Raw genomic sequence first — 16,619 nt, forward strand, 5'->3', positions numbered from 1 at the left:
ATGTGACACATAAACAAACGACAACCACTGAATTACAGGCTCCTGACTTAGGACAGGCACATACATACAGAATGTGGTGGGGTTAAAAATGTTAGCGGGATCCCAACCCTCCCCCTAACCTGGGACAGTGGTGTAACAGTACAACATAAGAACGAACTATAAAAATCAGTTGAAAGAGGCTTAACTCATCAGATGGATAAAAATACAAATACTACAAATACAAGTGGACGTGGCCGGGCACTTGTACATCCAAACAACAAAAAGACACTAAGTACAGATCTGAGAGTACACGCAGTTACTGATAGCTAGTTAAAAGCCACTAACAACTAATAAAAACTAAAATGCTTCGCTGGGCGCAGCTTGATACGACCGCAGAGGTCGAACCCTGAACAGTTGGGGCAAGTATGGACACAACATTCAAGCTTGATACAGCTCTGAATTTGGATTGTGATTAAATATTTGACACAGCATAGGTTTCTGACACAGAAAGAATGTGGTCTAAGAACTTCAATTTTTTTAATTTACCTATTATGGTCCAATGTCCAAAATCAAAATACATGGTTAGATTCAGCATATCAAAGAACCCCATATATTCAATTTTTGTTTGAAATCAAACAAAGTTTAATTTTGGACCCCAACTTGGACAAACTTGAAAACTGGGCCCATAATCAAAAATCTAAACACATGTTTAGATTCAGCATATCAAAGAACCCTAAGAATTCAATTTTTGTTAAAATCAAACTAAGTTTAATTTTGGACCCCAACTTGGACCTTAATGTAGACCAATTTAAAAATGGGACCCAAAATTAAAAATCTAAAAACACGGTTAGATTTGGCATATCAAAGAACCCCAATAATTCAATTTTTGATGAAATCAAACAAAGTTTAATTTTGGACCCTTTTGAACTCAATATGAACCAATTTGATAGCGGGCCCAAAAATCAAAAATCTAAATACATGGTAAGATTCAGCATATCAAAGAACCCCATATATTCAATTTTTGTTGAAATCAAACAAAGTTTAATTTTGGACCCCAATTTGGGCCACTTGAAAACTGGGCCAAAAATCTAAAATCTAAATACATGTTTAGATTCAGCATATCAAAGAACCCCATATTTTCAATTTTTGTTGAAATCAAACAAAGTTTAATTTTGGACCCCAACTTGGACCAACTTGAAAACTGGGCCCATTATCAAAAATCTAAACACATGTTTAGATTCAGCATATCAAAGAACCCCAAGAATTCAATTTTTGTTAAAATCTAACTAAGTTTAATTTTGGACCCTTTTGACCTCAATGTGGACAAAGTTGATAACGGGGCCCAAAAATCAAAAATCTAAATACATGGTTAGATTCAGCATATCAAAGAACCCCATATATTCAATTTTTGTTGAAATCAAACAAAGTTTAATTTTGGACCCTTTTGAACTCAATATGAACCAATTTGATAGCGGGGTCCACAAATAAAAAATCTAAATACATGGTTAGATTCAGCATATCAAAGAACCCCATATATTAAATTTTTGTTGAAATCAAACAAAGTTTAATTTTGGACCCCAATTTGGACCAACTTGAAAACTGGGCCAAAAATCAAAAATCTAAATACATGTTTAGATTCAGCATATCAAAGAACCCCACATATTCAATTTTTGTTAAAATCAAACAAAGTTTAATTTTGGACCCTATGGACCTTAATGTAGACCAATTTGAAAACTGGACCCAAAATTAAAAATCTAAATACACGGTTAGATTCGGCATAACAAATAAATAAATGTGGTCAAAGATTTTACAAATCTAAAGCGCCATACTGTCCAATTAAAGATTACTTCTTGAAATTTTTCAATATTTGAAATTTGAAAAAAAAATAATATTTGAAGAATAATTCTTTTTAATTTCTGAAATCTGAAATGAGAAAAAATTGACCCCCCACAATTTCTTTAAACCCCTCCCCTTCTTTTCCCCAAAAAATTCTTTCCCTCAAGATATGGTCATAATCTCAATTCAAATTTCCAATGGAGTTTGCAACCATAATTACCCATTTAAATTTACCATAGTGCTAACTTAATCTATTTTATAATAGAATTTAAAATATAGTGTCAAATCTTTCATATGGATTTTGTTGTAAAAAAAAAAGATGCAACATTTGCAGATATTTTTACTGGTCTTCCTTTATAAATATGCATTTCTTTAAACACAATTTAAAAGCAGTGTAAGGGAAGTAACCAAAACGTATTTGGATTACCTCCCTTACACTGTTTTAAATTATCTTAATTGTTCATTAATCATTACTTTATACATAATTTAAAAGCAGTGTAAGGGAGATAATTTCAATGATGTATTTGATTTATCTCCCTTACACTGCTTTAAATTATGTTTTGTACTAAAGTATTTGTCCATTAACCAGGACAACCTTGTTTTTCCCCCTTTTTTGCCCCTAATTCTTAAACGGTTTGAGCCATAACCCCCCAAAGCAAATCCTAACCATCCCTTTGTGGTATGGAAACTTGTAGTATAATTTCAGAGAGATCCATACACCTTTCCACAGTTATTGTCTGGAAACTAGAAAATGCTTATTTTTGGCCCCTTTTTGGCCCCTAATTCCTTAACTGTTGGTACCATAACCCCCAAAATCAATCCCCACCTTCCTTTTGTTGTATTGAACCTTATTGTAAAATTTCATAGAGATCCATTCACTTAAACTAAAGTTAGAGTGCGAAAACTAATGCGTCTTCGGACGACGACGACGATGATGACGACGGCGACGCCAACGTCATACCAATATACGACCACAAAAATTTTTTTGCGGTCGTATAAAAAAATCATGCATCTAAGACTAAATTATCAATCCGTACACATCCAACATCCAATGGATTTAGTGTAAAGACGTCATAAACAGTCAGAGAAAAACATGACCTTGTCATTCTTGTGCAATGCCAACTTCAGATGTCTTGTTATTTCCTTGACCTTTAGGTACAAATGTATTTAGTAAAACCTTTATCTTATTACAACCATGCTACATCTCCTTAACTCTATCTTTTGACCAAGAAAATTAACACTGCAAAAACTTCAGAAAATTATTTTTTTCTATTTTCCCTTTAATCCAGAAATCTATAGCACAAAACTAACAGCCAAACCAAAATTTCCTTACTTTTCGTTTTGGATAAAAAATAAATGGAGAATGTGTCCATGGGACACAGATGATGCCCCCGCTTGCATATAATGTTATAAAGGGACATAACTCTAGGTAAAAGTGACGCCACCCAAATTTGAACTTGATCACATATTGTGGTGTATAAGTTTCATAACATTTGGTTGAGCAAACCTAAGTTGGAGAACGGAAACAAAAAAGTCAGCATTTTTTTCATTTATAAAGGGGCATTACTCTAGAACAGTAAAACTGATGCCACCCAAATTCAAACTTGAGATGTGTTTTGTGGTAATAAGCATTGTGTATAAGTTTCATAACATTTGGTTGAGGCAAACTAAAGTTAGAGAACAGAAACCCATTTCTAGACATACATACAGATTATGGACATACAGACGGACAAGAGTAACACTTAATGCATCCTCCAAAGTAGCGGGGGCATCTAATTTAGCATTAAAAAAGACCACTGCCTTTTTTTACACAAGAAAGGATAAAGCAGACTCAACTATTACTAGGACATAATATGTTATCCTCTTTCCCCCATACCAAATGCCCTCATTTTTTGTATTGGATAAAAAAAATTAACAGTAAAAAAGACCACTGCTTTTCTAACACAGGAAGAACAAAGCAGATTTAACTATATCTCGGACTTAGTATGTATATCATCTTTCCTCTATAGCCCAAAAAAAACTTTTATTAGGGATCATAAATACTTCATTTTACTAACATAAACTATTTATGTCCCCTTATCTTTGATTAAGAATAAGTCCATTAATTTTCCCAAAGTGATACAAAGGTATCATTGAAATTTAAATCCCATATCTTTTTAAAATGCCATCACTTTCATTACAAAATGATTATCTAAACATAAATCTGAAAGTCTTTGAAAACTTTTGTATGAAGTCTTTATTAGTTCTTTTATGACCTGACACATGTCATAAAGTTATCATAAAAGGGAGATAATTATCATAATAGGACTGTAAAATTGATGACCGATTGATTAGAAAATATTTGTCCATTTATCATTCTTGCATGAGTATGTTATATAAATAAAGATTAATTTATAAAAATATCTCAGTTCTAGGTTTAACCTCTTTAGTTTTGAATAGAATTTCCGTCTCAAAATTATGAATTATTAGGACATGCATTTCCTCATAATTTTGATGTAAAATATCATAAAATCAGAAAGTGTGGCTGCTTTCTCTTTAATGTTGATAAAAAAAGTTAGAGGAAAAGTCTCCATTATGAATAACATCATTTTTTAGAATGCAGCATTTACTAAAATTGCACTAATTAATCTAACATTTTTCTCTGTTGATCAGCAATCGTAAAAAATAAACAGTTTATTGTAAATTCAGAAATTATTGCATGCATTTATTATTGTGATTTTTTAAAGAATGGACAAAAATGTGAGATTAATTGTGATTTCTTGAAAGCTGTATACAGATTTACTTCTCAAATATTAGAATGCGAGTTCTTATCATTGCGATACTCAACCAGTTGCATTATTCGTATTAATAAAAACCTGGCAATAATTTCTGAATTTACAGTACATAGAATCCTTATGCACTTTACAATTGTCATATCTTAGCAAACTAAAAATGTTATGTAAAAATTACATAATATATATCTCACTTACACCTTTTATATCCATATTTAAAAAGAAAACTTACTACAAACTTTTCTGTTTGTGTGAAAAGGACACCTGTCCGTCTCTTCAAATTAAGATTATAATGCTCAAACCGTTTAATCTTATAATCCTTTAAAACTTAAATTTACAATGCTAATTAAGTTTGTTTAGTTATTCAGGTAAATCACTATAATTCTTTACACGATGTAAATCTCTATGTACATAAGCATTAAAAAAATTTCCCCTTAAAAGAGATGAGAGTTAAATATCATTCAGATAGCAATTTACCAACCAAAAGAAAAAAAGGCCACCCCCCATAAAAAAAAGTTTAAAAAGTGATCAAGGAAGATTTTTACCACACATGATGGATATATTAAATATGAACCCAGAAATAAACAATGGCATCTTATTTAATAACAACACTAAAACTAGAGGCTCTAAAGAGCCTGTGTCGCTCACCTTGGTCTATGTGCATATTAAACAAAGGGCACAGATGGATTCATGACAAAATCGTGTTTTGGTGATGGTGATGTGTTTGTAGATCTTACTTAACTGAACATTCTTGCTCCTTACTATTATCTCTATCTATAATGAACTTGGCCCGGTAGTTACAGTGGAAAATATTTTGTAAAAATTTACAAAAATTTACAAAATTTATGAAAATTGTAAAAAATTGACTATAAAGGGCAATAACTCCTTAAGGGGTCAATTGACAATTTTGGTCATGTTGACTTATTTGTAGATCTAACTTTGCTGTACATTATTGCTGTTTACAGTTTATCTCTATCTATAATAATATTCAAGATAATAACCAAAAGCTGCAAAATTTTCTTAAAATTACCAATTCAGGGGCAGCAACCCAACAACGTGTTGCCTGATTGGTCTGAAAATTTCAGGGCAGATAGATCTTGACCTAATGAACAATTTTATCCCATCAGATTTGCTCTAAATGCTTTGGTTTCAGAGATATGAGCCAAAAACTGCATTTTACCCTATGTACTATTTTTTAGCCATGTCGGCCATCTTGGTTGGCGGGCGGGGTCATCGGACACATTTTTTAAACTAGATAACCCCAATGATGATTGTGGACAAGTTTGGTTAAATTTGTCTTAGTAGATTCAGAGGAGAAGATTTTTGTAAAAGATTACAAAAATTTACGAAAAATGGTTAAAAATTGACTATAAAGGGCAATAACTCCTAAAGAGGTCAACTGGCCATTTTGGTAAAGTTGACTTATTTGTAGATCTTACTTTGCTGAACATTATTGCTGTTTACAGTTTATCTCTATCTATAATAATATTCAAGATAATAACCAAAAACAGCAAAATTTCCTTAAAATTACCAATTCAGGGGCAGCAACCCAACAACGGGTTGTCTGATTCATCTGAAACTTTCAGGGCAGATAGATCTTGACCTGATAAACAATTTTACCACGTGTCAGATTTGCTCTAAATGCTTCGGTTTCAGAGATATAAGCCAAAATCTACATTTTACCCCTATGTTCTATTTTTAGCCATGGCGGCCATCTTGGTTGGTTGGCCGGGTCACCGGACACATTTTTTAAACTAGATACCCCAATGATGATTGTGGCCAAGTTTGGTCAAATTCGGCCCAGTAGTTTCAGAGGAGAAGATTTTTGTAAAAGTTAACGACGACGGATGACGACGATGACGGACGACAACGACCACGGACGCCAAGTGATGAGAAAAGCTAACTTGGCCCTTTGGGCCAGGTGAGCTAAAAATGTGTAGTAAATTGATTTAATTTTCAAAATGTGTTGTACATTTTTGTACCCTCTCAGTACTTGTTATGTCTCTTTAAGGTGGTCTTAACAGGATATCAAGACCATAAACACCCTTCCTGGATAAATCTGGATAAATATTAATAATCAAGAATACTTGTTCAACATTAAAATACTTTTAACTTGCTTTAAACTAGAGGCTCTAAAGAGCCTGTGTCGCTCACCTTGGTCTATGTGCATATTAAACTCGCTCACCTTGGTCTATGTGCATATTAAACAATGTCAATGGACACAGATGGATTCATGACAAAATCGTGTTTTGGTGATGGTGATGTGTTTGTAGATCTTACTTTACTGAACATTCTTGCTCCTTACTATTATCTCTATCTATAATGAACTTGGCCCAGTAGTTACAGTGGAAAATATTTTGTAAAAATTTACAAAAATTTACAAAATTTATGAAAATTGTAAAAAATTGACTATAAAGGGCAATAACTCCTTAAGGGGTCAATTGACAATTTTGGTCATGTTGACTTATTTGTAGATCTAACTTTGCTGTACATTATTGCTGTTTACAGTTTATCTCTATCTATAATAATATTCAAGATAATAACCAAAAGCTGCAAAATTTTCTTAAAATTACCTATTCAGGGGCAGCAACCCAACAACATGTTGCCTGATTGGTCTGAAAATTTCAGGGCAGATAGATCTTGACCTAATGAACAATTTTATACCATCAGATTTGCTCTAAATGCTTTGGTTTCAGAGATATGAGCCAAAAACTGCATTTTACCCTATGTATAATTTTTTGCCATGTCGGCCATCTTGGTTTGCGGGCAGGGTCATCGGACACATTTTTTAAACTAGATACCCTAATGATGATTGTGGACAATTTTGGTTAAATTTGTCTTAGTAGTTTCAGAGGAGAAGATTTTTGTAAAAGATTACAAAAATTTACGAAAAATGGTTAAAAATTGACTATAAAGGGCAATAACTCCTTAAGGGGTCAACTGACCATTTTGGTCAAGTTGACTTATTTGTAGATCATACTTTGCTGAACATTATTGCTGTTTACAGTTTATCTCTATCTATAATAATATTCAAGATAATAACCAAAAACGGCAAAATTTCCTTAAAATTACCAATTCAGGGGCAGCAACCCAACAACGGGTTGTCTGATTCATCTGAAAATTTCAGGGCAGATAGATCTTGACCTGATAAACAATTTTACCCCATGTCAGATTTGCTCTAAATGATTTGGTTTCAGAGATATAAGCCAAAATCTACATTTTACCCCTATGTTCTATTTTTAGCCATGGCGGCCATCTTGGTTGGTTGGCGGGGTCATCGGACACAATTTTTAAACTAGATACCCCAATGATGATTGTGGCCAAGTTTGCTCAAATTTGGCCCAGTAGTTTCAGAGGAGAAGATTTTTGTAAAAGTTTACGGACGACGGACGACGGACGCAGTGATGAGAAAAGCTCACTTGACCTTTCAGGTCAGGTGAGCTAAAAATTAGTTAGCGCTTTCAAGCACAAATGTAACAATTGCTATACAAACGGCTAAGTCTTAACTAGATCATCAAAATACACCCCCCTTTTATTCATTGTCACAATTCAGACTTTAACAATGACCAGTTGCCAGACCACATCATGGTAAATTCTGTATTAGTTCTATGTCCCATTTTGATCTGAATAGTTAAAACATTCTCTCCCGCCTTTTATAAATTACTAAACATATTAGAACAGCTAAAAAAAAAAAAATGTTCACATTACAGTTCAATGCTAGCAACTCTTCAGTAGACAACACTGCCAGGATCCAAATCAGTTCATAGTATGACATACGAAAAGAAGATTTTACAAACTACTTAACTATCTTGATAAAAGAAGAATGTGTCTAAGGACACGAATGCCCCCTGCTCAAGCTTTGCAACAAAAATAGGACGGACGGAAAGAAGGAAGGAAAGACCGACGGTCAAGGGTAACACTTAATGCCCCCATCCCCTACAGCTGGGCCATAAAATTATCTGGGTATAACACTGTACAGTACCATTTTCAGCACTGAATACACCATTAGATCACCTCTTTATACATACATGATCATTTATTTACATACATGACATATATTTGTTTGTTAAATACCTACCATATCAATTTACATAATACATAAATTAATTCTTTTTAAAATTAATGTTCCTTTAAATCACAGCTTGGCAGCCAGATCAACAATAAAGATATAGTAGTAATTTAAGTGCTATTTTATTATTGAACAAGGAATGCATTTAATAATGTAAGCCGTTTTCTTTACATAGGTAATATATTCTGAAGAGATGCATTAATAGTTTTTGTCAAAAAACTCATTTACTCCATATTCCTCGATTTAAAAAAATAATAAATATCATCAAATAAAATTTAGTGTACATTGTCACAGAGTGGATTCATTAATATTTCGTGTGATACAAATTATCATGGATTTTGTTGGTAAAGGCAAACCACAAATTTTAACATTGCAAGAAGTACAAATTTACTATAGGTATTTATGAAGACTGACAAAAACCAAAAATATCAAATATCCACTACAATATTCCCTCAATCACCAAAAATAAGTATGCACATAAATAAATGAGTCTAAATAATAATATCACAGATTTTCCATAATTTTAGATCAGATATAAAATGCTACATGTATTAATTTTTCATTCATCTGTAGACATGGAAATTTTCGCGTTCACATCATTTGCACAAAAGTAGTTTTTAGAAGGCAAAAACATCGATGTGAAGTGCAAATTTATTGTTGATGTGCAAACTTAATCCCCATGTGAAAAGAAAATGTATTCATGAAAAACTAATAAACAACCTGTGAAAAATATCCATGTTTACAGTATACTGCATATTTTGGCGAAGTTACTTTGAAGGAAATTCTTGACTAAATAAATTAATTTGAATCTGAAATTTAATCGTTTCGATTCAATAGTAAATAGTTTTACCTTCTCAGATTAATAGTTATGGTTAAGAATTTTGGGAGAAAATTCAGAGAGTTGACTATATGACTATCTTGCATTGAATCTGACACATGAATCAATATCAAAACACACACTTGAATCAGACTTACTAATTTAAAAAAAAAAAACACTTTATAAATTTGGTGTGTCAGTTACTTTTCTTTTTGAATTTACCTTCTTCAGAAGTGCTCTTGGAAACAATGCATTCATTATGAATTTGAAATATTTTTTAAACTGGCAATGTTGTTCAACGCTTTTACACAAAATTGAAAAAAAATAAACACGTTACAAAATTCTCTATTCAGGTGGTGAAAGGTAGGGTCTAAGAACTTTGTCTTAAAAAAAACAAGGCAAAAAAAGGGGGAAAAAAAAAAGAAAGAAAGAAAGATACCTCATCATCTTCTCCTTTATCTTTATCTGACAACTCATCGTCTTCTTTTTCTTTATCTTCTTTCTTGTTTTCATTTTCTTCTATAAATGAGTCTAATTCTTTCTCTAATTCGTCATCGTCATCATCATCAAAACTGGTGACTTCAATTTTTGGAGACTCTGTAGTGGTCATCCTGACTGTCTTCTATAAAACACAAAGAGAAAATTTACCCAATGCATGTGTAGAATGAATGAAAGCAAATTGACAATTTGCAAACAATTCAGCTCAAACCAGTGGTTAGGACTTTTTGAAATTGTGGTAATGTGAGAGTTTTTGCTTCATGTTGAAGGCTTCAACTGTGACTTTCGGACGAAGAACGGTATAGCAAAAGGTATTCTAGAGATTTTAATTTTTTTCAAGTCCACATATTTATTTTGTGTTATCAATGAATACACCATTTTATTTCGTTTTAACCATCCACTATAAAGGGGGTCTCATTGGGGGGCTCTGATCCCGGATCCCACTTATTGTTTTGTCAAAATCTTGTGTCCGCCTATCATGGTAAAAATAGCACTTGTAATTTCATGTGTCCCGCCAAACTTCATTTCCCGTTTTCACGCAAAATAATTTGACTTTCACATGTCACGCTAACAAAATATCAGCAAATCCCGCATCATGATTACACCCCAATGAGTCCCACTATAAACATGATATAAAACAGAAATTCAAAATTTAACCTACTACACAATAACCATTAAAAAGACATAAACAAATGCTTTACAATTTATACAACGTACATCATGTACATTGATATAAGAGAGTACTGTGAGCTATTGCTCGCTTCTTATTCTCAGGCAAATCTAACATGGCTAAAGAAGATACAAATGTAGTTGCTGAGAAAAATGTAACAAAAATTTCATACATGTGCATGACATTTTTAAGATTATTTGCGAAGAGGAAGTAGAATATACATATTCAAGGAACAAAGAACATTTCATTCAGTGCTGTATAAGCAATTGAACCTTGGTGCTATTTATCAAAAGCTATAACTTGTAGTTGCTGAAAAAAATGCAACAGAAATGTACTTCAGAAAAAAGGTTGAATGGAGATAAACCAGTATATCCTGTCTCATCTTTGGAGCTGGGTATATACTATACAAATATATGAAAAATTTAACCACTAACATCAAATGCAAGGTACTAAGACACTTTAACCACTTCCAACTAAAAATATAGATACAAAGTCGGGAGAAAAATCTAACCGATAACATAACTGTAAACCAGCTTATTTTTGTTGACAGTTTATAGCCGACTTCACCATGTTCACTTCAATTTACATTCTTAATTTTTTAACTTTGTTATATTCATATACACTCTGTATAGATTCAATAATTGAAGACCAAAGTTTGAGATATATCTGTTGCAATTCAATTGCACATTATTTTTTTAAATCCCCTATGAAAAATGTTTTATACAAAGACCACAAAGACAGGAGAAAATTTTATTTAACTACTGAAATCAAAATATGATATAAAATGTACATTATCCACGTTTTAAATCACAAGCTGAATTAAAATTTTAAAAATATGTAAACCTTTCTAAACTTATTTAGCACTAATAAACTTGAATATAAATAGGAACTTTGTATTACCATATAAAAATCATTTTCTGGTGTGGTTAGGATGCACAGTAAAATGAATTGACGATTTTATATCCATCTCAATCTGATATCCTTACAACGTCATGTTTAATTGTTACAGGATTGTTCCAGTGAAAAGTAACCTGTTCACTTGTATATATCCTTGTCTTTTCAGTTTACAGCTACTAATTATTATCAATAGTTTAGACATAACATTAACTATTAATAGGTTATTGAATTCCATTAATTACTTATTTTAGTGATAAAACACCTACTCAATACTTTATAACTGAATTCAAATTATCACCAGAGTTTTTCTTAGAAACTGACAGTCAGCTACAGTCTTCACGCTGAGTGGCAGCCCAGGCAGCCCAGGCTTGTAATATTGCTCTCGGGCCTGTAAAAATCATATCTACAAGCCAACAGAATCTAACTAAAAATTTTCAAAAATTGAGCTCCGGGCCTGTAGATTTAGCAGTTCATCGTGAAGACTGCAGCTAAATACCGATTTATATCATGATTTCAGACATCAACTTAAGGAATAACAGTCCTGAAATTGGAAGATTTGCCACCATCAATTGGTGATTTGACTGTTGCAAATGCAGTTTTAACGGCAATGCATAGTTATGTTAGTGGAGCAAGTAAAACAGATATATTTGAAACCACCAAAAGATTATTCTTTCTTCTTTCTATTAGTAGAATGGATCCTAATTTATGAATTTTAGAGTTGTATGAAAGTAATTACATCAGTTTAAAGTTGTCTGATTGTGGTGAAAAATCTTTGTACATGTATAATAATTATCCTACCTAAATAGAAAATGAAAGGATATGGAGTAAATGTATATGGGACAAAATCACACACAATACATAGATAACATAGAAAATTATCAATGAATAGCGCTTTTATTCCTGTTCTTCATCTTGACAGTTGACAGCGTCGACTTAAGCTGTACTATTGATGAAAATAAACCACAGTTCACCTTCTTGCTCCCCACCCGCCTCAGAGTGCCAACTTGTGCGATGCTTGTGTACGACGGTTCTCTAGTCGAAAGCACCAGGGATACAAGAAAAGTGCAGTATTTAAACTTAAGCATTCATGTCCCTTTATATTAATTTTTTAATTTTTTTATTGGATAAATTACAAGATAACAAAACACATGTCTACCTGTATGAGTGAGTTCTTTTAACACCCTGTAAACTCACTGTTTTATAAAATTTTGAAAAAGGAATGAGACTGATGAAGGGCACTTGTTGTGCCGAAATGTCTGTCAATATGATTTAATTTCATCTTGTTGGTATATTTTTATCTTTCATCAGTACGACTGTATCGTTACACAAATCTTAAGACTTTTATATTGATATATATAATATCATAATGTTTATAAGGAATTTCACATGTGTAGGATGACCCTGGACGAGTCAAAAATACATTTTCCCAAATGAAAACCAACTCATTAATTTTGTAATTAATCAACTAGCACTTATTAAATGAAAAAAAAAAGAACTCTTTAAATTTGTTTTTCATAAATTTAAATTAATGCTTCCCTCCAATACAATCTCCCATTAAATTATTTAACGAAAATAAAGCATGCAAGTAAAATGACATTATCTAATTTCCAATCGAGAAATATTACTACTAAAAAATGCATAGCCATTCGATTAATTAATTTGATGATCATTTTGTCTGTAGATCAATAATAAGCGATATCATGGGACATAAAGTGATGAAGGATATGAATAAATCATGGAATTATCTCACCATGTTATTGACAGAACCTCGAAAATAATTCTCATTTGTTGTCATGTGATCTACAAAACAATACAATTGTACAGTATACATTAGGTGATTCAGTTATAAATCACTTTGCTGGTGATTTTCCACCGTGAATACTGGTGGTTGTTGGTGGCTCACTCTGAAATACAATGTATCATTTTGTATTTAACATAGATCATGGTTTTTCCTAAAAATTGTTTGAAGGATCAGGGATTAACTGAAAGGATGGGGGCTTAATTATAATAGGGCAGTTCAAGTTTTAAAGAATGGGGGTATAATTTTAATTTAAATGGGCATCAACATACATAAACCTCTAGAAATAACACTCAGGTAATATATTGTTGTCACTCTAAATCACTCTAAATCACCAGCAATTACATTTTTTCACTCTGAAACACTCTCCACCAGCAACTGTCTTTTTTTAACAGAATCATCCTGTGTGTCATGTTCATATATGCCCTTACAAACTACATGTAGATTTCACAAAAAATAAATAATTGGTTAAAAGACAAAATCAGAGGTAAAAACACACAAAAAAAAATATATAACAATCAAAACTAAGAAATAGAAATTGCAGCCGAATACTTTGACCTATAATTTCCCTGTCAATTAGTAGAACAGAGAACAAATCGTCTACTGTAAATTCAGAAATTATTGCGAGGTTTTTATTAATGCGAATAATGAGAGTGGATGAAGGTCGCAATAATAAGAACTCGCATTCTGATATCTGATACTTATATCTGTATGCAGATTTTCCTGAAATCGCAATAATTAATCTCGCATTTTAGTCCATTCTTCAAAAATCGCAATAATAAATGCACGCAATAATTTCTGAATTGACAGTATATTGTAATTCACATGAGGTCCCCCAGTTATTTCTTTTATTTAAATTTAAGATATCAAAAGGTCAAAGTGGTCACTGGTCAACCATCCATCATGTCTATACCATAAAATTGAGAATGGCAATGGGGAATATGTCACAGAGACAACAACCCAACCAAAGAGCAGACAACAACCCAACCAAAGAGCAGACAACAGCCGAGGGCCACCAATGGGTCTTCAACGCAGCGAGAAAATACTGCACCAAGAACTGGTCCTCAGCTGGCCCCCAAATAAAATTGTGTACTAGTTCAGTGAAAATGGACATCACACTAAACTCCAAACATATAAATGAACTAAAATTAAAAAACATTCAAGACTAACAAAGGCCAGAGGCTCCTGACTTGGGACAGGCGCAAAAATGCGGCGGGGTTAAACATTTTTATGAGATCTCAACCCTCCCCCTATACCTCTAGCCAATGTAGAATAAAGAAACACATAGCAATACGCAGTTAAACTCATAATGTTTACATCACCTGAGTCTAGACAAACAATAATGAATTTAAAAAACATGAAAAATAACATTGATTATGATTGGATGTTTCGTCATTTCATGTCCAATGAGAAATATTACATAGATTCAGGACAAGAACATGCTTTATAATAAACATATGAACCTTGCTTTTAACAAGATCAAACTTCCTAGATCATGGCAAGATGGTATCATGGTAACATGCTAGTCTTTAAAGTAGGAGGTCATGCAGTCCCATCTACCACCATGCTACATGCAAAGTTCTCAAAATCTTTCTTCGCCTGGTGGTCCTTAAAGAAAATTTGCTTGTTCTCACTAATATTTCTATTGCCAATTACCAAAATTGTGGTGGTCCTTTGGAAATTTTGGTGGTAAAAACCTTCGGACCACCACTTTTCGAGAACTCTGCAGTACATATATATATAACAAATAGCAAACTACATGTACATGTAGTGTCGGAGACAATTTTGCTGTTGATAAATGTTTAAGGATTACCAAAATATAACATTGTCCTATTGGAACTGCTATTGTCTCTTTTACACGTGTCATTTGAATGAATCATCATTTTGTCACCTTAGATTTCACAAGATAGCCAAATAAAAAAGCTTACTATGGTCCTGACGCAATGCCTGAAGGCCCCATAAATGATAGAAGGGTCAATACCACAAATTATAGTTATCTCGTTACGTACCAATGTCAACTTGCATTGTACCACAGTAAATTTGTACCATTTGAAACTCGTACCAACTTACTTCAATGCATTCAAATGGTGTTAAATGTTGAATATATTTAAATCTAACTGAATAACTCCCTCATAATACTAAAAGGTATATATATAATTTGAAAGTCACATTGACCAATCTGCAGCTGATTGTTCCTTGGTTAATTGGATGAAGAAAATAGAGGGTAAATTAGTTCAGCATGTTCAGATGTGTTTTTGTGTTGTGTCTACTTGTATTTTTCTATTTAGTAAAATTGATAATGGAAATGGGGAATGTGTCAAAGAGACAACAACTCGACCAAAGAGCAGGAAACAGCCCAAGGCCACCAATGGGTCTTCAACACAGCGAGAAAATCCCGCACCTGGAGGCGGGCTTCAGCTGACCCCTTAACAAAAATGTGTACTAGTTCAGTGAAAATGGAAGTCACACTAAACTTGGAAACATATAATAGAACTAAAATTAAAAAAACATTCCAGGCTAACAAAGCCCTGACTTGGGACAGGCGCAAAAAATGTGGCGCAGTTCAACATGTTTTGTGAGTTTTCAACCCTCCCCTATACCTCTAGCCAATGTAGAATAAACAAACACACAGCAATACAAACAGTAAAACTCAGTTTAAAAGAAGTCCGAGTCCGAGCCATGATAACGTTAGAAAGAATAAGTTTTAATTTTGATACTTTATTGGCCACAATTTCAACAACATTTAGCATACATAAACTATTACAGGACTCTAGTGTTTTAATAATGAGGAATTTTATTTGATAATAAAACACTATACAATTAATTCCAAGCTTTAAAATTATATACATGTAACATCAATCATAATTCAATAATTGGATTGAACAAGTTGATAAGTTAACTACAGACATAAGCACACAATTAAAGGAATTTAATTTATCAATGAGCATTGATGAGAAAGGTAAATAGAAAGTAATGTAAAGATAATAAAAAACAATTCATAAGAATTTGTATATATATTATATTTTTCATAATCTTTTATTGTATGAGTTGGCAGTGGTATGAATTCACAGAGGTAAGAGTTAACATTGGTACAAGTTGACATGGTATGAGTTTGCAATGGTACGAGGTAACTTGCTTCCAATACCACTTTGGTACTGAAAAACCTTCAACAGAGGAAGATTAATCTCTATTAGTTTTCGTTTCTTTTCGTAAACATCATAATTAATATATTTATAGAGAAGCATACGATTTCCAGCAAACTTATATATCTGATAACCAAATAG

General features: G+C 32.5%; 1 protein-coding gene across 4 annotated transcripts in view; it reads right to left on the reverse strand.

Moving 5' to 3' along the window:
- LOC127726530 (coiled-coil domain-containing protein 181-like) overlaps positions 1 to 16,619 on the reverse strand; it is a 38,390-nt gene that overhangs the window by 21,289 nt on the left and 482 nt on the right. For all 4 annotated transcript variants that reach the window (XM_052233912.1, XM_052233911.1, XM_052233910.1 and 1 more), the window contains exon 2: positions 9,912 to 10,094. In XM_052233912.1, the coding sequence (XP_052089872.1) occupies positions 9,912 to 10,082 (171 nt within the window). In that variant the 5' untranslated portion in view covers positions 10,083 to 10,094. The remainder of the gene's footprint in view (positions 1 to 9,911; positions 10,095 to 16,619) is intronic.

The sequence above is a fragment of the Mytilus californianus genome, unplaced genomic scaffold (genome assembly GCF_021869535.1).
Source record: "Mytilus californianus isolate M0D057914Y unplaced genomic scaffold, xbMytCali1.0.p SCAF_18, whole genome shotgun sequence".
In the NCBI taxonomy this organism is placed as follows: domain Eukaryota; kingdom Metazoa; phylum Mollusca; class Bivalvia; order Mytilida; family Mytilidae; genus Mytilus; species Mytilus californianus.